Here is a 20953-nt window from a genome sequence, read left to right as displayed (position 1 = left end):
CCTTAAGCTACAGAGGAACGGAGCAGCGAATAGTTCTAACCCGAGCAAGAGATGGCGTTGGTTGTATTAAAATAAACTTTGCACAACTAAACATGCTTTGTACTCTGTTATCGTTTAGCTATAATAGTATACTATGGAATAACGGTACGAAATTACTATAAATTTTCATTATGAACCAATGTACTTATTACGACGGACAAAAGAGATGAATAATCAAATAACAATACTGTCCGTAAATAAATCAATCATACTTTCACTCATATATACATTACTCTTACTATCTACGTACTAAATTACACTCATACATGCTACACTCCACCTAAACTAAGAAAACAAATACTAATACATATCCCTACACATGCTAATTAATATTATCACACAACTCAAATACAGAGGTTGTTCAGTCCACATTTGGTCAATTTCGACTTACCTAAAGATTTAGAAGAATCCATGGCGCCGGGTCCGTAAATGCTCGATGTGTTTCCCTTGGTTCCTAACAATAGCCCCACAGCGTAATTTCCACTGTAATAGGCTTCTCTGAAGAACTGGGAGGGGAATCTTGTCCAATTCTCTTTGCACAGCTTTCCAAAGTCCTTCCACAGTTGCCACATGCCGTTTTCCCAAAGCCCGCTTCAGCAATCCAAATCCACAATAGTCCATAGGACTTGCATCTGGAGATTTAACAGATACCTCATTGAAAGGTGTCACCTGTATACCACTTGCCTCCTCCATCTCCCTGCAGAATGCGAGGGAAGATCGTGAGGCATGTGATGGGGCCTTGTCCATGTGAATGCGCACCAAATTGACGTCATTTCTGTACATTGTTGGAATCTCATGCTCGTAGATCGGCCACATGATCTGCTCCTGAAAATACTGCGAATTTATTTTGTAGTTCTTCGCCACCCTACAAATCTTCAGTTTACCTCGGTAACAGTAGCCAGTAACTACCATGAACACTTTTGGGAAGGATTCTTTACAGACACGGACTTACCATCTGAAGTTCTTGGCGCCTCTCTCTCGGTACATGATGACTCTCGGTTTGCCGCAGTCGGAAAGGTAAATCCATGCTTCATCGAGCGTTACGACGTACATCCACCTTTGTTTTGCCAGATGCCGTTCGTACAGCTTCCGGGCGTTACACTTTCGGTCCTTTTGGTGGGTATCCCTGAGAAGATTTCCGTGAGCTTTCATGACTTTTTCCAGCTTGAGTTGATGGTGTAACGTCTGGCTCACAGTCCCCAAAGACACGTCAAGACGATCAGCCATACACCTCTGTGTTGGCAGATTTTCTTGCATTGCCATTTTGCGAAGTTTCCTCTGCATGGTGGAGGTGGCCTTGGTGCTTTCCCGCTTCCTAGCAACTTCGTTGGTGATCCAAATGATGAAGCTTCGTTGCCCTTATACTTTTTAATAACATTTTTTATTCCACTTAAACTGATGTTACAACTATTCTTCTTGCATTGTTTTGTAATGACAGAAACACTAAAGTGGGCGTCATTAAGAGCCGTAACATAGTCTTCCCAAAATCGGCTTAATTTGGGCGGCATTTTGGTCACAGAGCGGAAACTCACACACTTGGAAACAAATTTAACACAACACTCACAACAATGGTCCTGTTTTGTGCGTTATTGTCGTCCGCGCCGAAAAACAACTCAGTTCCCAGGAGTCAATGCCACGTACCAGGTCGGGTGAGTCCTTTCTTCCCGGGAAGGGGAAGGAACGAAATCGGCCAAAAGTAGGCTGGACAACCTCTGTATACGTAAATCGAACAAATCACTAAATTTCACTATTCTAAACCGGCTCTATGAGCTGGGAAAAAGAACAGAGTAATCAGTGCCCAACGGCCCTTCTATTAACTAAATCATGTTTTCCAATTACAGAATTAATGCCCCGAGAGGGACATATTGAAACTATTAATGAAAAAGAAAGATAGGTCCCTCTCCTGATGGGAAAAGAACTCTCACCAATAATCATTGAACCCATTTTCGTTGGAAGCTTTTGTCAATTCAAGAATAAATGAGAGACCCAGTTAACGTTTACACTGACATAATGCTAATTAATTCTACTATCAAGAAACCTACACCTACTGCCATGTTAATAAAAAAAAATCACATATACTACGTACAAACAAAAAGCTATATAAGGGCAGGCCTATAGAACCCTAACGGAAAATTTAGAAGGTGGCGAAATTTAGCCTAACCGTCATAACCGTGGGACGTAAAACTTAAAGATTTCATTTCATTTCATTTCAAGAGGTATCACTACTCTATGGACGACCCATATCGCCTTAAAGTTAAAAGATCTCATGTCAATAATGCCTTATACTCCTCAAGTTTTTCAAAGTGCTTACCAAAAACTAACTTCCACAGATTCTCTGGACAGTGAAAGTACTCCACAAGACACAGGCCTATGCAGTCGCCATTGTAGTTCATTAGTAGCCCTGTAAACAAGATTTACAACCTGCCAAAGTATTTAAGCCGTGTTAAAACTCTTTGGTGTACTATATCGATTTTTCAGCATGGATATATTACATATATTATACCATACATATTTTTCCTTCTCATGATTTACCTAACAATAAGTTAAGAAGTAAAAAGTTTACCTTTTATAATACAAAATATGACGCAACACAATATTTTTAGAAAACTCAATTTATTTCGATTTCTTGGCGAAGTGGCATAGATCCCTTTCTCACTAGACCCCTCGATTTTAGGATACTATACTCAAATCCTATCTGTCTATTTCATCAGATAATTGCACCTTAGAAGTCGCGTCAGCTCAGTGGTAGAACACACATCTCTGGATTATAAGGTTCCTGGTTTGAATTCAGTTCGCGCCGAGTGAGCTTTCTGGTGGGCAAACACTGTGTGCTTGGATTTTCTCCGCTTTCTCTATTTCCACCCACTTTCATTATTCTAACATTATGATCCATCTAATTAGCACCGTCTGCCTTAGCTATAGCATAACCATGGTACGTTAAACATTGTCTTTTGGGCAGCGGTGGCGCAGTGATTGAGTGCTCAGCTCTGGTATTTGAAGTCCTTGGTTAGATCCCAGCTCCAGTCAATTAAGCTTTGTGGTTGAGAAATACCCTGTGATAAGGTTTCCTCAGGCTTTTCCCGTTTTCTATCACTTTCGTCATTCCACCATTATAATTCATCTCATTTTCAGCCCTATCGATACTGAATAATAGTGGAACGTTAAACCCAGCTATCCTGTATATTACCTGTAAGGTCAAGCAGGTAATTACTACCTCAATTTAAATGATTGATTTCATTGGTTTTAGTTTAGCGTCTCTTTTGAGCACAGGCTACATAAGACATGGACCAAGAGTTTAAAATTAAATCAAAACTATCATAATATGATTAATGCTGTCCCGTCGGGATTCAATTTAACATACACCAAAGAGCACGCATTAACCACGAGTACTAGAGCAGCGGGGAGAGTACCTTAATCCCTAGGAACACCAAGGTATTTTTGGGTTACACCAACGGGGGTGGGGGGTGGCTCTGAGGCCCACATCTTAAAGATCATTATTTCTCACTGAAAATAATTTATCTTGTCTGATATGAGCTTGGAATGACCTATTTATTTTATTTGTTTGTGTAGAAAAACTATCAAACAGATCAATAGCAACTTAGTACAGTATAGTATGTGTACAAAGATGGCTTCTAAAAGCATTTTGGTGGTGGTACAGTAAACTGGGGTAGAATGGGGACGAGTAAGGTATACTTCAGTTTTCCAATGAATTTAGGATTAATTTTGTGTAATTCCATCCTGGTTAACCTTGGAATGGCGAAATTCTTTCAAATTTTGTTTCCACGGAAAGATAAGCAGTGTGAGAGACGTTCATTAGACACTATAGGGGATGTCACCAGAGAAGCAGTGTTGCCAACCCAACAAAGGTTACAATTTTTCTAGCAGCACAACGTCAGGTTTTTGCACCTATGGAATGAACATGTAAATCGTAAGCAAATAAGCTACGACTTGTCTGCCAGTTTTGTAAACTAACACCACTACAGCATCATGAATATTACAAGAGAATCACTGCAAGGCATAGTTCCTCTCCATCACTATTCAAACTTGATTATCTCTCTTTCTTATATATATATATATATATATATATATATATATATATATATATATATATATATATATATATATATATATATATATATATATATATATATATATATATATATATGTGTGTGTGTGTGTGTGTGGGTGTGTGGGTGGGTGTGTGGGTGTGTGTAGCAGGCTTGAAGGAATAAACTAATAGAAAATAAAAATTTAGGTGCCAAAAAATAATGAGAAAAATATATATCCTATTTTTTATACCATGGAGTTGGCAACACTGCATCAGAATAATAGCTCAGAGTAACCCTGCATGTTGTAATACCAAAATTGTTTCGAAGGAAAGTAAAATATGTAGTGAAGACACTGGAATATAAGAGTTAGTGTATGCGGTGAATAGCCCCTTAGTACTATCAAGGGAGGGAAGTTTGAGGCCCATAACACTTTCTTTATTTATAAATAGAAAAAACAAAACACTAAAAACTAAGCAAGTACGTTTTTTGATTAATGAGGTGAAGTTTGACAATATCGTTTTTTTTTCAGATTTTTTATGCAATTAGAAATGTTAAAAATATAACAAAAATAATTTGTGGACCTCCTAGCTTCCCCCCTTCTCCTTGGTGTTCCTAGGGTTAATAACTAAATATATTTCTTAAAAGAATGCTTTACTTTTTTTAAAAGAATCGATTTTCATTACTTTTTTTTAAAAAAAATCGGTTTTCAAAGTTGTCATTTTAAACTGATAAGTTCCCCATACATATGTTGTCGCATAGGATAGACAACCCTTCATTATGTAGTTTCTGGTTTTACTGTTTGCGCCAGAGTATATTGTGTTTCTATTTTCCTTTCAATTTCGTGGCTTAATAAGAAAAATAAAGCAATTTAATGTAAAATGAAATTCCCTCCAGAGCGATCTGCTTAGATTTATATAACACGAAACAGCTTGCTGTGACAGAAAGGTGTCAATTTTATTTATTTTTTTTCGTTAAAGAAATTAAAAGAAAAACAAACAACTACCTAATTCAGACAAACTTTTGTAAACAACAAAGTTTGAGCTTCAAAAACAAGCTTCAGCTGGAAACTAGTCTTATACAGATGTTATTCCTCCCTTTTCTTTGTCTTTTGTAAACATTATGCTACAGTGAGTTCCAAAAAAAAAAAAAAAAAAAAAAAAGGAATAACATGCTAATTACGTTGATGTTGGCTGACATTTCTCACTTGTTGTAGCACTAACTTACAAAAACAATCTATTTACCTTCTTTTGTTCCTTTTTTTATATACTTAATGAAATCTGAAATAATTGTAAAGATGTTGCAAACACATGTAACATTCCTTATCTCTCTTTATCAGTTTGTTTCATTATTCTAACAATTTCACATTTTTTTAAAAAATATAAGTTTTAACAGAAAAACACATATTTAATTTTAAAAATACACATTTAAATTCATAAAGAAAACTTAATTTAACTTGCTATTCATTTCTTTTCTCTATGAGTTTACATGTATTTTCTTTTTCGATTAATTTTGTTGCAACTATCTCTAGACTTTCAAGTATGCTATGAATTAATGGATGCTTTTGAGGGAAGTCACGTTTATAAGACTTTAAAATTTATGTCTACGAGCTAAATGAAGAATGATTACCTTATGTGCTAATTTTGTTGCACCGTGCATGAAATCTAATCCACACAAAACAAGTGCAGAGAAAATCAAGTCTAAATAAACTAGTGAATATATCTTGTGTATATATTGTACAACTTTCTTTATTAATCCCATACAATGTCAATATCAACGTGTGTATATACTGTATTAAAGGTTAAACTATTACCGAAATAGTATTATATAGGAAGCCACAATAACAATGACAAAAGAATCAATAATGTTCACATGTTGAAATGAAAGTGTTCTGTGCATGAAGCCCATAACCGCAAATTAGTGCTTACATCTCATACAACTTTGATTGTTGATATCATATAGTGAGATATTAATGTGATAATAATCTGCAGAAAATGAAAACTAAAATGATCAATATATACAGAGTGGCCCCAAAGTAGGTATACAGTCCTGCATTGATCAACTTCGACATTTTAGTTTATTAAGATAATTAGTTCAGTTCCAAGCTTGAAGGATGAGTGAAAATAGAATAAGAACAAATAATAAAGAAAATATGTCACTACCTGTATGGATAATACTAAGTAAATTATGTAAAATGCCATAATCTGGTCAGTACGGGACTGTATACCTACTTTTGGTCCACCCTGTATCATTCAGAAATAGCTAACTAACTCTATATCTCACTCTTTCGACCTCAAAAAATATTCTTACTCCCGCTTTCATCCTCATTGCTAAAATGGAGGAGAGAGAGAGACTGATGGTGGTCCAAATAAGGGTCAATATAACTGAGAGTGCCAATCTGTGGTCAATACACGTTACTCGTATGATAAACTTGCGATCGATTTACAGAGTTAGTTTTAAAGTCTTTCGACAAGAGACTACTGAGTGGACTCAGATGAAGATGGATATATCATATACAACAATTCCTTCGGAAAGTAGAGTAGACCTATATTAATTCGACTAGCACTAGATAGAATCCAGAGCACTAGATAGAACTATTTTGTTTCTGTAGTTCCTTCTGGTTTCCTTCTGACTTTTCAATCCTTCTAGTTTCTTAAAAGAAAGTCAGTGAGTAAAGCCGACATATTTATTCAAATTGGATTGTAATTTTCTGAATACCTTTACAGTGTGCATTGGCGAATGAGTCAAATTAACGTTGAATCCTACGCATAAGATTTTTTTTTTATTAGAATTCATAGCTGAAATGGGAAGAACATGAAAGAAAGAGTTAAATAATATATGAAATAGTTACCCTTTCATACGTGCTGAAAACGAAAACAAAATCCGCAATATGCTCATACAATATTTGATACATACTTCAGGTAGTTTGTGTAATACAGAATATTTATATTAACTTTCTTATAAAGAAAATTTGTTGCAAGTTACAAGCGCTCTTGCCGATATATATGTAGACACATATTTAAATTGTATAACATGCTACAACAGAAAGCACTAAAAATAGAACTAAAAATGAATAAAATTTAGAGCAATATTATAAAATTCCTGTCCTTGAATTTACAAACTAGAAAGGAAATCTCAGATGCTTATTTGTGTACACTATGACCCTATTTTTGCTATTACTTGTTACTTTTACTAGTACTGAAAGTAATATAGAAATTCTTCCGTTAAGGATATTAAAGAGGCTAAAAACTGTCCCTACTGTTGAAATTAATTTATTTGTTCATTGTTTTTCAACAAATCTAGTTTCTTTAAAGTACATATTGCATTCATAACTAATCAACCCTGTCAAAATTTACTTTTTCACGATTCAAATAAACAATTAATTACATGTTTGTTCTAAGTCATCATTATAACTGTCAGCCACCTCCGGATCCTTAACGACATTATCTTATCGTTATTTGAGCCACACAATGAGTACACACTAAATTGAGATAATTGAAAATGTCGTTTATTGTTCACATTCCCTTTTTTTATAAACTTGTGATTCTTACAAGGTAATTTTACATTATATCCTTACTTCTGTCACCATAGCAATATCCAAATATGTCGTCTTGGTGATGATGACAACAACACATTCATTTACTTGATACATTCATTTTATAATATATATTTTCTTTTCTTCTTCTTCTTAATCCAGCTGGCTAGTGCATATTTTATATGCAAGATCAGACATTTTGTCCAAAATATATAATTAAAGATACAACATATCGTTGTATCATCATAGGTATTTTGCCATTATTGGCGGGTCACTTTGCCGCAACTGAGGTTCTTCCATGCTCCGCGATCTTCCGCTAGCCTCTTCGTCTTCACGTACGATTTTTGTGTTTTGATATCGTACATTAATTGTAGTTTTCTTCGCTCCCTCTCTTTCCTGCCACCATACCCTCTAACACATCCCCCTACGATATACTTTCTTCTTAGCCAATGTCCCAACCATTTCCTCTTCCATTTCTTAATAATATCTATTTGTTCTTTCTTCTCCCACCATTTCTAAGACCCTTTCATTAGTTTTACGCTGATTAAAAACTACTGGAAGCTTTCGAAATGTGGGGGTGGAGAAGAATGGAGACAATCATTTTCGCGTAATGTTCATGTTTCTGACTCATACAGTACAATACTCCACGTGAACCATTTTATAAATCTTTTTTAAACTCTTTACTCAAAATCCCACACAATAGTATTTTCTTCCTCCTAAAGGCTTCAGTCGCCATTTCTATTCTTGCTTTTATTTCCCGTTCACACCTTATATCATTACTAATAATACTTCCTAGGTATATAAACCTAATCACGTGTTACATTTTCTCCCTTCCCACTATTATATTTGACATCGAACCCTTTGTTCCAAATGCCATGGATTGTGTCTCTCTAACATTTATTTTCATCCTATATTCTTCAAAGCCCTTCCTAAGTTTTCTAACATCTTATTGATTTTCTATTCAGAATCTGGAAACAAGCGTCGGTAAACCGTATACATCTAATCATTTTGCCTCCTACTGAAATGACGTCTTCATTCTGTACACTCCTTTCCCTATCTCTTCAAGATAGATATTAAATAATGTAGGCGAGAGACAGCATTCCTATCAAATTCCCCTTCCAATTGCACTCTCATTTCCTCTCCTATTCTTACTTATTGGTTCATATATGTTTCTTCTAAGTAGTAATTTAAAAGAAAAAAGTTATTATTAAAAGAACATTTAATCAAGTACAAATGGTTGCGTTCAGAGCACAAGGAAATCATATCCAATTAGCAAAGTTGTAAGAGAAACAGAGATAAAGATACGCTTAAATATTTGAAATTGAACCCTTTAAGCTTTGAAAGGAACTTCAAATAAAGATATTAAAGATGACAAAATCTGTCCAATATGACCAAAAACGATCCTGATCACTGAACGCTCAAAGTCTCAAATTTGATCGTTCATAAGTCGGGAACCAAAGACATGCACCCTGTAATATGTAATATGAATACCAAGCTCAGCAAGGCTCATCATCATACCAAGTTTGATAAATGTCGAATGAATTTAGTCGTTCACACAATCTAGGGACGCACCCACGGAAGGGGTCTTCCGGGTCTGGACCCCCCCCCAAAACTTCCTTATTCAACATACATTCCTACACTTTCTTAATAAAACTATAGACCCCCCTACTTGTAATTATTGCTGTACCATGAAAATGTGATGTTACATTTCATCTGTACTCTTTCTCTTATAAAAACAATTTAGTTCTATTTTTTAATATATATATATATATATATATATATATATATATATATATATATATATATAGATAGATAGATAGATAGATAGATAGATAGATAGATAGATAGATATGTGTGTGTGTGTGTGTGTGTGTGTGTAGAGGTATTTTACAATTACTTATCAGATGTAGAATAATACCCGTTGAATACTACATAGATATAGTGGCTAGTAGTATTGGACATTCTCCCTAAGCTTGGACCCCTCAACAACATTTTTTTTAGGTACGTATGTGCTACAATCCTATGTGATTGAGATTCTCTCTCTCTCTCTCTCTCTTTTTTTTTAGAAAAAATAAAATGAACTTTAAAATAATGTACCAGTAACTCTTTGCACACTAAAAACAAATTTATTAATTTAAAAAAAACAAACGCTGACCAAAGCTTAGAACCCACTGTATTTTAAATTATAATAGGTAACGGTTTCGGGTATCTAATACACCCTTCTTCAGACACTATCAAACATCAATGAAATTACAGACATATATGTAGTGTTGTTATGACAAATTTTAAATTCTTTTAACAGATATATATATATATATATATATATATATATATATATATATATATATATATATATATATATATATATATATATATATACTTATTGTTATAAAAAAGTTTGAATTCTTTTAACAGAAATATATATATAGTCATTGTTATAAATTTTTGTTCTATTTGCTGAGGCCTTCAGCCAATCCCGTAAGTCTCCTTGTTCACTTTCCAAATAATCACGGTCCGCCATTTTTGGTTGTTATAAGGGCCTTTTTTATTTTCTTTTTGTCTACGCTATCCAAAATTTCTTGCCATAATTCATTAATAGGTAAGCCCCCTGTCCAGTTCATCAGTTTATCTCTTCCTACCTTCTTTATCCAATCTACTTCTTTCCACTTCCTTATTATCATTCTTTTCTCCATCTCCAATACTTCCGTCTTATGCCAATTAATTCCGTGATTAGTCTTCTTAACATGTTTGTATATGGCATTGATATCTTTCTTCTTCCTTACTTCATCTTTATGTTGTTTTATCCTTTCTTTCATTCTCTTTCCTGTCTCTCCTATATATGGCATATCGCAGTCCTCACACCATACCCTGTAGATGACTCCTTCTTCCTCTTCATTAATCTTTTTGGTGCCTTTTCTATTCTTCTTCTTTATTGATCTTTTAACAAACTTTCTCCACTCTTTCTATAAGTTCTGACTGACCCCTCCTTTCTTCAGTTTCCCCATTTCTTTTCCCATATATCTTCTCCCAGTTTATGAATGTTTTTAAATTGTTAGGTTTTGTACAAAGACAAACTATATGTTGTAAAATGGGTAAAGAACTCACTTCTGGTGCTAGTTGTCCCTGGTTTGATCCTAGGACAAGTCAGTTTGTGGTGGGGAATATCGTGTGTGTGGGTTTTCTCAATTGATTTTCAACTCCTTCCACATTCTTATACCACCAATTTTTCACAATCATTCGCCTTCATTAATCTACATCGAAGCCATGTTTCTAGCTATCTCTTACCTTTTTTGTTCTGTTGGAATCAATACAGCTACTTCAAATATAATATTTCTAGCACTTCAGATTGTAAAAAGAGGATATCTCGGCTGCAACTCATGCGGTTCGGATCTCACGTTAAGTTGTAGGTCCATGAGGATCATATATAGACTCGCTTGGTGAACAGAATGCTAAAGTCAAAGTAAAAAAGAGTAAATGCTAGTGGTGACCACGAGATGAGACGAGAAGAGACATAAAGTTCCATAGTTTCGTCTCTGAGATTTTGTAAATATTCTCGTCTTGTTTCTGATTTTCGAAACGCTTTTTTTGTCTCGTTTTTTTTAAACTTAAGTAAAAAATTTTGTGTCTGATTTTTCTCTTAATTTCATCTTGAAATTATCAGAACTCTTAGCGTTACAGAGGATTACCGAAGGCCGGAATATAACAACGTTTAAACTACATTTGCTATTGGAGTACATTGTGTTATGACTTTCGTACCTCTAAACGTTGATGAATGCTTTTCATTTTGTTCGTCGAATCACTTTATCAATTTATAGGTTTATACCATTCATCATGTAACACCAGAATAGTGTTTTGTATCTCTAAGACTTTGGAGAATTAGTGTTGGCAAAGAGGTTCTTAAAATACCTCGACTAGACGAAAATGTGTTCTTTCTCGTCTGATCTCAAATTTTAAAAAAGGCACTTCTCTTCTGGTTTCTCAGACAAGCATTGAGACAAGGATAGAAATTTCCAGTCTGATAAGCAACACTAATCCAATTTATTGAAGGACTAAATCAATATGAAAAATGTTTTTCATTATCTGTAGGATTACTAGTCTAGTTTGTAGTGATCAATATTGAATTTTTACCAGTTTCGCTTTCAATAGGGAAATTGGAGCGGAGATTAAACCTATTCTTGGGACACAGAGTACATAGCTAACGTATGAGGTAACAATTCCTTGCTGTCTGTTACCGTTTTTGCTCTGTACATGTCGACAGACAAAGCGACGGAACAAGTCGACGTGTAAGACAGTTGTGGATTTAGCCTGGGGCCGGGGAAGATAGCCCCCTAGTTCTTTTTTAAATGAGAAAAATAACATTGGTCTGCAAAAATAAAACAATGCTAAGCTGTTTCGGTTTAGTTTTACTGATTCGTGTGTGTTGGGATGCGCTGAATCCAGAAATGGCAACCGTTTTGCCTGGGACGTCTGAGTTTCGAACAAAAGGGTGGTCATTGTTGAACAAAAATATGAACACAAATATGCGATTTATAGAAACACCATTAACAACGTAACACAAATTAATGTACACAAACACGCATATACATAAAGACAAAAAAGTAATACCACCCTCAATCAGATTGCTTGTGAAATCGTCTTTTCTTAAAGGTCAAACATCGTTTGGAGCTTGTCGTTTTATAGGTGGCTGCCGGAAGATCACTAAACAACATCCAACATTTGTCTGCCATCATCGTAACTCTCCAGTTCCCCTGATGCTGTCATTCCATTTCTTTGAGATCTTAATGAAAATGCTTCCTTTGCTCTTCACTCACTGCTCTCACATTGTCAGGAGAGTAGTCAAGGTGGGAGTTGAGAAAATGGATTTTTAAGCTCACGGAGCAACCAAGCTTTCGGAACGCGTACATTTTTTCCACCATTTGCTTGTAGTTTGGGTCCATTTGGTTTCCCAAAACGTTTTTAATGACCACAGTAAAGGCAACCCAAGCCTCTTTTCGAGTTGGAGTCATTGAACTGATGAAGTCTTTGTCGGATATGAGTTTTCTAATATCAGGAACAACAAAACCCCGCGTACTCGCGTACTCGTAGTATTTGAGCAACAAACAGGTAGCCAGAACTACTTACCAACGTTTTACAAATCTAAGATGTAATCTTGCTAAATTCGTTTTATGAACATTTTTTTTTGGGGGGGGTGTTCTTTGTAATCTCGTAATTTCGTACTCGTGCTCTGTCAGTGATCCCTATCCGGACCAATATACATGTATTTTCATGTTTCAGGGAGCACAAATACATTTAATCTTCCATGTTAATTTTTATTTCCGTGTGATGCATTTGCAATTTAGCGATTTGCAGCTACCGGTTTGAGCACGTTACATTTCAATTGTGCAAAAACTTGACTTCCCACGAAGAAACGGGGATCATTTTCGACTTCGGGGCACCCAGAAGCGTAAAAATCAGCTAAACTTATGCAAACAGATTTTTTTGTTGCAGACCTGTGTAATTTAAGCTATTACTTACATATTTTCGAAAGTTTAAAGCAAATGTATGATATACCTATAGTCAGTGATGAAAATTTTCCGGAAAATTTTCCGATTCATAAAAGCATACTCCACTTATTCCTACATCGTTGTTCAGTCGTGATGTGAGGTGGAAAATTTTCTTTTATATTTTTTCCAGAAAATTTTCTGTTCTTAACACATCAGTGATCAAGTAACAATTCCTCAGTATTCATGAAAATGATTGAAATAATGTATAGAAATGTTGAAAAGTAAAAGATAGTTTAAAGAGTCTGAAAATTTTCATGGCATACACAATTTTCAGTACTATGTAGGAACAAGTGAAACAATTTTTCATGTATCGAAAAATTGTCTGTCCTGTACAGACAAAAAATTTGCGGAAAATTTTGAAACATAAAACTTTCCGATTCATAAAATCATACTCCACTTATTCTTACATCGTTGTTTAGTGGTGGTGTGAGGTGGAAAATTTTCTTTTATTTTTCCGGAAAATTTTCCGTTCTTAACAAACATCAGTGATCAAGTAACAATTCCTCAGTATTCATAAAATTGATTGAATTCATGTATAGAAATGTTAAAAAGTGAAAGATCATTTAAAGAATCAGAAAATTTTCATGGCTCACACAATTTTCACTACTATGTAGGAACAAGTGAAACAATTTTTCATGAATCGAAATTTGTCTGTCCTGTACATTGATGAAAATTTTCCGATTCATAAAGACATACTCCACTTATTCCTACATCGTTGTTCAGTCGTGATGTGAGGTGGAAAATTTTCTTTTATATTTTTTCCAGAAAATTTTCCGTTCTTAACAAACATCAGTGATCAAGTAACAATTCCTCTGTATTCATGAAAATGATTGAAATAATGTATAGAAATGTTAAAAAGTAAAAGATCTTTTAAAGAGTCTGAAAATTTTCATGGGATACACAATTTTCAGTACTATGTAGGAACAAGTGAAACAATTTTTCATGAATTGAAAAATTGTCTGTCCTGTACAGTGATGAAAATTTTCCGGAAAATGTTCCGATTCATAAAACCATACTTCACTTATTCCTACATCGTTGTTTAGCAATGATGTGAGGTGGAAAATTTTCTTCTATATTTTTCCTGAAAATTTTCCGTTCTTAACAAATATCAGTGATCAAGTAAAAATTCCTCAGTATTCATAAAATTGATTGAAATAATGTATAGAAATGTTAAAAAGTGAAAGATCGTTTAAAGAATCTGAAAATTTTCATGGTTCACACAATTTTCGGTACTATGTAGGAAAATGAAATATTTTTTCATGAATAGAAATATTTTCTGTCTTGTATGGAAAAATTGAAGAACTTTTTATGTCGGAAAATTTTCATCATTTTGAAGCAAACAGTAAAACAACTTTTTGTGAATCGGAAAATTGTATTTGCTCTGTAGAAAGAAGCGAAAGGAATTTTCATGAATCGGAAAATTTTCATCACGATGTAGAAAAAAATAACTTTTCATAATCCGGACAATTTTGGATATTATGTATAGTGATGTTTGGTGGAAAATTTTCCACTATATTTAACTTCACATTCAGCTATAAAATTAAATTCGTGTAGAGGAAGGTTAGACAGCAAAAAAATATCATTTTCCAATTAGCTTTCGGAAACCAGAAAATTTTCTAATATTTCAAGTTGGGAAGTAAAAATATACAGTGTTTCTCTCTCTCTCTCTCTCTCTCTCTCTCTCTCTCTCTCTCTCTCTGTGTGTGTGTGTGTGTGTGTGTGTGTGTGTAAGTTGCAGGGAACATACATGGAGTTCGTAAAGAAATATGTTTTTTATTTTGTAAATTAAAATGAAATTATTTGTTGATTTTAGAACGCAGCGCTAATAGTGCAGCTTTTTATGTTTCTTTTATTATTTTATTGGAAGAACAACTACACAAATCAGCTTCCTTATTAGTTATACTTCACTCTCTTCTGAATGAATATATGAATAAATAAATTTTTATTTCCAGAAAATGATCAGTATTTTCTTTCATGAGTTACTTAAACTCGAATTTTGGGTAGTCAAAATTTACAGTAGGCACTTTATATTATATCTACTGATTATAAATGTTGCAGTATGTAAATCTAGAAGAGTAGTAAAGCTATGAGAAAACTTCATCTTACGCGTATTAAACTGACGAAATATAATTTTGTGATATCAAACGTGGATTCTGAGGAAAGAACGCATTGAAGTTTTTGAAACATTCTTGAAATGAAGAATCGTTAGATTTTCACTTCATGAAACTTTTAAGACAATATTTATTACCAATAAATTTTACTGTTAAACAACGATGTAGGAATAAGTAGAGTGTGTTTTTATAAATCGAAAAATATTCATGACTTAATAAATTGAAATTTTAAATAATAGAATCCGGTTCCCGAAACTAATTGGAAAATTATAATTTGTTGTTGACTAACTTTCCTCTACAGAAATTCAATTTTGTTGCTCTATGTGCAGTTAAATATAGTGGAAAATTTTCCACCAAACATCACTATAGATAATATCCAAAATTGTCCGTATTATGAAAAGTTTTTCCACTTGTTTCTACATCGTGATGAAAATTTTCCGATCTATGAAAATTCCTTTTACTTGTTTCTACAGAGCAATAAAACTTTCCGATTGACAAAAGGTTGTTTTACTGTTTGCTTCAAAATGATGAAAATTTTCCGACTCATAAAAAGTTCTTCAATTTTTCCATATAAGGCAGAAATATTTCGATTCATGAAAAATTGTTTAACTTGTTCCTACACAGTACTGAAAATTGTGTGAACGATCTTTCACTTTTTAACATTTCTATACATGAATTTAACCAATTTTATGATTGCTGAGGAATTGTTACTTCATTACTGATATTCTTTTAGAACGGAAAATTTTCCGGAAAAATATAGCGGAAAATTTTCCACTTCACATTCACTACCTATAGTAGTGTGCGTTCTGGCTTCCCCCAGTTTTTACTTTCTAGATCTGCCAGTGCCGTAACACTTTTTATATATATAGAATAGTTTGAACGTCTAAAAGTAGAAGTTCTGTAGTTCGATGTATAAACTAGTTTATATAATATTTATATAATATTAAGTGTTGTTTTTTCGTTTTTGAAAATTTATTTTGTTTTATGTTTTTACTCTATGGTAACCAGACGTACAAGTTTTGCAAAAAACAATTCCCGCAATTTTGGTTTAGGTTTTCATTATGTCCCTAAATTTTCTCATATCTCCCAGCAATTTCTCGGTTGTCCTCACGTAAAGTTTGTACTTATTTATTTTATATACCTTATTTATTTTGTTTCCCTACAGAGTTCTTACATTATTACGATATTGCTTTTTTCGTTTGCAAGTATGTTTGATTCTTACATTTTTATTGGTATTTCATGCGATTAATAGCAATACAAATACTGAAAACTTTCTTAACCCCTTGCACTGATGAAATGAAATACTGAAATGACGAGTCTAGCTCGTCATGGCCTTCCGATGCCTAATCGCACAATGACGAACTACACTCGTCATAAAATTTAAAATATTGTAGCATCACCCATCTATACTACACTTTTATAACTTATACTTCAAGAAATTTGATGTAACGGAAGGAATTAAATGATTTAATATTAGAGGTAGTCGCTCTGTTTATCATAAAATTCAGATAATAAATCGTAGTGGAAGGGGTTAAGGAAACTATATTTATTTGCAAGAGATTGGTAAAACTGATGTGGTAACCTTTGAATTTTGTTCAACTGATTGATATATTTCAACTAATATTACTCAGACATTACATTAATCTTTCAATTCGTGTTACGGAGACATTACATAATTAACAAAAAGTAATATTTAAGAGTAGGAACAATAACAATAATAATTAATTAGCAATAGTACTTCCTATTATCTTGCTAATACCATAGTTAGAGGCATTTATATTTTACATTTTATTATCAGTTTCACCTAAACAAGGGCGTGGTTATCTTAGTTTACGTTTGCATGCCAACAAGAAAAAGCACTTCGAGTTGGCCTAGTGGCTAGCGCGTGCACCTTTGATGCACATGCTTCCGACTTTGATTCCCAGTCGGAGATCATACAATAATTAACTTAACCATTCACTTTTATTCATTATTAGTCTTTTTGAGGATAAATGGCATAATCGTTGGACGTTACACTAAAATGTTTTATTTCATCTTCGTTAAAAAAAAATAAATTCAATTTGTCGATTTTCTTGAAAGCTATGCACGAGAATTGATAATCAGGGTTGTTATTGTGTTAAAAACGATCGAATCTGTAACTTTATATTTATCTCATTTCTGAATATTTTTTATTATATGCTAGTAATAATACAGAATCTTAAAATATTATTTTAGACGAATTAAGGTAAGTTTGAAGAAGCAATAATACTCAACAGATGGCAGCACGTACCTCTTCCCAATGTATTTTACAGAGAAGAACAATATTTAGAATAATTCAATCAAATTCGAGAGTCAGTTATCCAAACTTTCTCCAAAGATAGTTGAAAGAATAATCCTTGTATATTTTTATATACTTTTACTTAATTCATTGGTGTTTGTGAATAGCAAAATTAAATTTTTTGAACAACGACAAAAAACATTTCTTAAAAAAATGGATGGATTATTCCTCGATTATTTAATCAAGGCAAACTGTGAATATTCAACGCTTCCTACAAAATACCTTGGAAAGGTAAAAGAGTACGTGGTGTCATTTGTTGGTGGTAGTCGTATTTTTACAATTACCTTAAGACAGATATCATTTCAAAACTTTTATTATTATTATTATTATTATTATTATTATTATTATTATTATTATTATTATTATTATTATTATTTATTATCATTATTATTATTATTCCGAAACAGAGAAATTGGCGTAGACTTAATGTTTAGACAAGACTGTACTGTATTTCCACCTGGAACATGTCCCCGTATTGGAATTTAGAAACTGTAGGAAGGAGTTGTTTCTTTTTTTAAATATAATTTATTTTTATAAACAATTTATTTTTATTTCTATTTATCCATCTAGCCATACTTATGCGAAAGCTTCTACATTCTTCTGGAGTACGCTAGGACAGCTATGTTTATGTGGATGTTCATCGAAGGGCTCTACCTCCATAATCTCATCACTGTCCTCGTCTTTCATGACAGTCCTAACTACAGGTAATACTCGAGCTGCAAATGCAGTTAAAACCATATTTTTGTTACATTATGAGACAAGAATATTGACAGGTATCTAGTACATGTAAGCAGGTATCTCCTCTATATATTGTACTGATAATGGTATATTTCAACAAAAGGTATAGTTTACTAATTTCACACATTCTTATAAGGAATTGTACAAATAGTAGAGCCCAAATTACTTCGGATTCATCTCAACTTTGCTCATATTGAAAGGGTATTTTAAAATGCATTAGTGATGGGAAGTTTAATCTTTTTTCCGGAAATCAATTCCTTTCAATCCACTAGAATCAATGATTCGTTTCTTTGGATCGAATCATGTTGTTCCGGTAAATTATATGATTCCGACTTTCTCTGGTTTTCCATTTTGAGCACCGGGATTCGATCTCTCCTCTCGATCGAATTTCTTGATTCCCGATGAGTTGAATAATTCGTAGTGCCTACATGATTCGTCCTTTCAGTCAAATTAGTCAAACCATTTTTATCATCTTTGAAGGTATTGTAAACTAATTTTGGGCGGTGAGAGGAGAAGAAATAAGTAGAAGCGTAGATACGTGCATAAAGTTTAATTTCTTCGTGTTTCTAGCTCTTGCTTGTTATATGCAAAGAAGGGACACAAATACGAAGAAGGAAGATTTGCTTGTTTCTACAGATCTGCAGTAGACCCTACATTCATTATTTTCTTTGCCTGCAATGTCTTTCATTTCTGAAGTATTGCTTTTTGTCCGATTCCACCTATCAACAGGGTCCACTAGTCTATTGTTTGGTGTCGAAACCACTGACTCAATCCATCAATTCCAGTGAGTCAATACGTCTTTTTATTCACTTGAGTGAATGCATCTGTTGATTCCAGCAAAGTTAATCTGGATTATTTAAGAGATTCGATTCTCTAAATTTTCTGAAGGATTCGTTATTTTGGAAAGAATAGAGCTACCCATCACTACAATTCACGGTTATATTTCAAGGCAGCTGAATTGATGCATGGTGTAAGCCAATGAGCTCGCGACACACTATTGTCGAACACCAATAAGAAGTTTGCTTTATGTGGGCGAATATTGTGACATGTGACCTTATTAAGAATATACAGCATGTGAGTTGAATCATATTTCCACGTTGTTTCATTGGAAAAGTCGCTATAAGCACATTGATGAACATGGAAGCATCATTTGAGGACAAATGTTAACTCGAATACAATGCAGAAAAGTACTAAAATAGATGCATTGATATCGCAAATTTTTGAATAAAAATTCATTTTATCAATTATGTGCAAATTGTCATTGCTTATCATTAGTTAACCTAAAACACATCTGTTGCAGTAATTTTACGACAATAGTATTGCCAGGAGTCGCGTTTCAGTTGAAAAGCACCCATTTTACGAACTTGCATTAAATAGCCTTTTATATGGCAACACTGCATCAACCTAGTCACACTTTCACACCAGGGGATAAATGTTGATGCATACTGTACACATACACAGGAATTCACCCGCAGGAAATCAGTTTTCTGCAACTGAATATTGATTGTCTTCATTTTGCATATTTTTTTTTTATTTTACACTTACGGTAATTTCTTTCGTTACTACACAAAAACGTTACAAGTTCCAGCATTGATCATGATCTCGAAAATATCTACATAGAACATGCTTACATTTGTTTCAAGTCTCAGGTCTTTATCATTCTTAGATCAAAAGATATACGCAATCAAACTTTGGGTTGCGCGACTTTACAGACACACTGTAGTATGTAATTACGAAAAATTGAAATCAGGATGTTGAGCTTACTAATAATATTTTCTTCTTAAAATCTCAATATTTTCATCTTCAGATGTTAAAGTCTTTCCAGCCTTAGAACAAAGTAGACGTAAACAAAGCGAAATGTATTACTCCGCGGCTCACACGTGCTTCGGCAGCGAGGGACGTGAACAGCAAGATCGTCTGCTTACTGTAGTCGCATGATTTCCAAAGTGTAAGTCTACAGTTGGTTGGTGAATAACTCACTAACACTGTCTACTGCTATGTTGGAAATATGTATTTTCTTAAATCCTTATATAAACGAGATTGCCTCTGTTCCTGTTGTCCTCTTTTGTGTTTTATAACGAGACGAAAATTGATTATTGTCACATATCGTCGCCATGATACTCTGCACTTTACAATAATTTTAAATGAGTGAGGTAGGCGCGCGAACGCATACTCATGCGCAGTAAATACTATATGTCCAAATACAGGTGAGGTTGAAATACAGCTACATCTGTTAAAATATATTGCGTTTATAAGATCACAAAATGCAGGATAAATTCAGATATCCTTATTTGAAATTATTATTTTAGTAGGGATTATATTGCGGTAGGATTCTAGTGCAGTGAGACCAACAACCAATCACTGGTCATCGACCCACTGGTAGTCAGGTGGGTTTGTTTACATCTGCTTTTTTTCTAAGGCTGGAAAGAGAATACAAATTGTCATCTTAAGCTAAGTTTATACCGTTCTATGTTAATGTATTATTGTTCAGTTTATTTATTTTTTGCAGGGCATATTTCTTCTTAGGTTGGGGAGTTCCTGTAATAATGACTGCCACCTGGGCCATTATAACAGGATTAAACTATACAGGAACTGAGTAAGTAATTATATTTTGGAGTAAGAGT

At 33.7% G+C, this 20953-nt stretch overlaps 1 protein-coding gene across 1 annotated transcript in view; it reads left to right on the top strand.

The window, feature by feature from the left end:
* The window catches only part of LOC145667844 (PDF receptor-like), a 197303-nt gene that overhangs the window by 125746 nt on the left and 50604 nt on the right, over positions 1–20953 (top strand). The window contains exons 7-8 of the mRNA XM_081735276.1: positions 18162–18295; positions 20839–20925. Coding sequence (XP_081591402.1) covers positions 18162–18295; positions 20839–20925 — 221 coding nt within the window. The remainder of the gene's footprint in view (positions 1–18161; positions 18296–20838; positions 20926–20953) is intronic.

The sequence above is a fragment of the Thermobia domestica genome, chromosome 13 (assembly GCF_964235325.1).
Source record: "Thermobia domestica chromosome 13, izTheDome1.hap1.1, whole genome shotgun sequence".
In the NCBI taxonomy this organism is placed as follows: Eukaryota; Metazoa; Arthropoda; class Insecta; order Zygentoma; family Lepismatidae; genus Thermobia; species Thermobia domestica.
The sequence above is the reverse complement of the archived record's forward strand: the minus strand, read 5'-3'. Positions and strand labels throughout refer to the sequence as shown.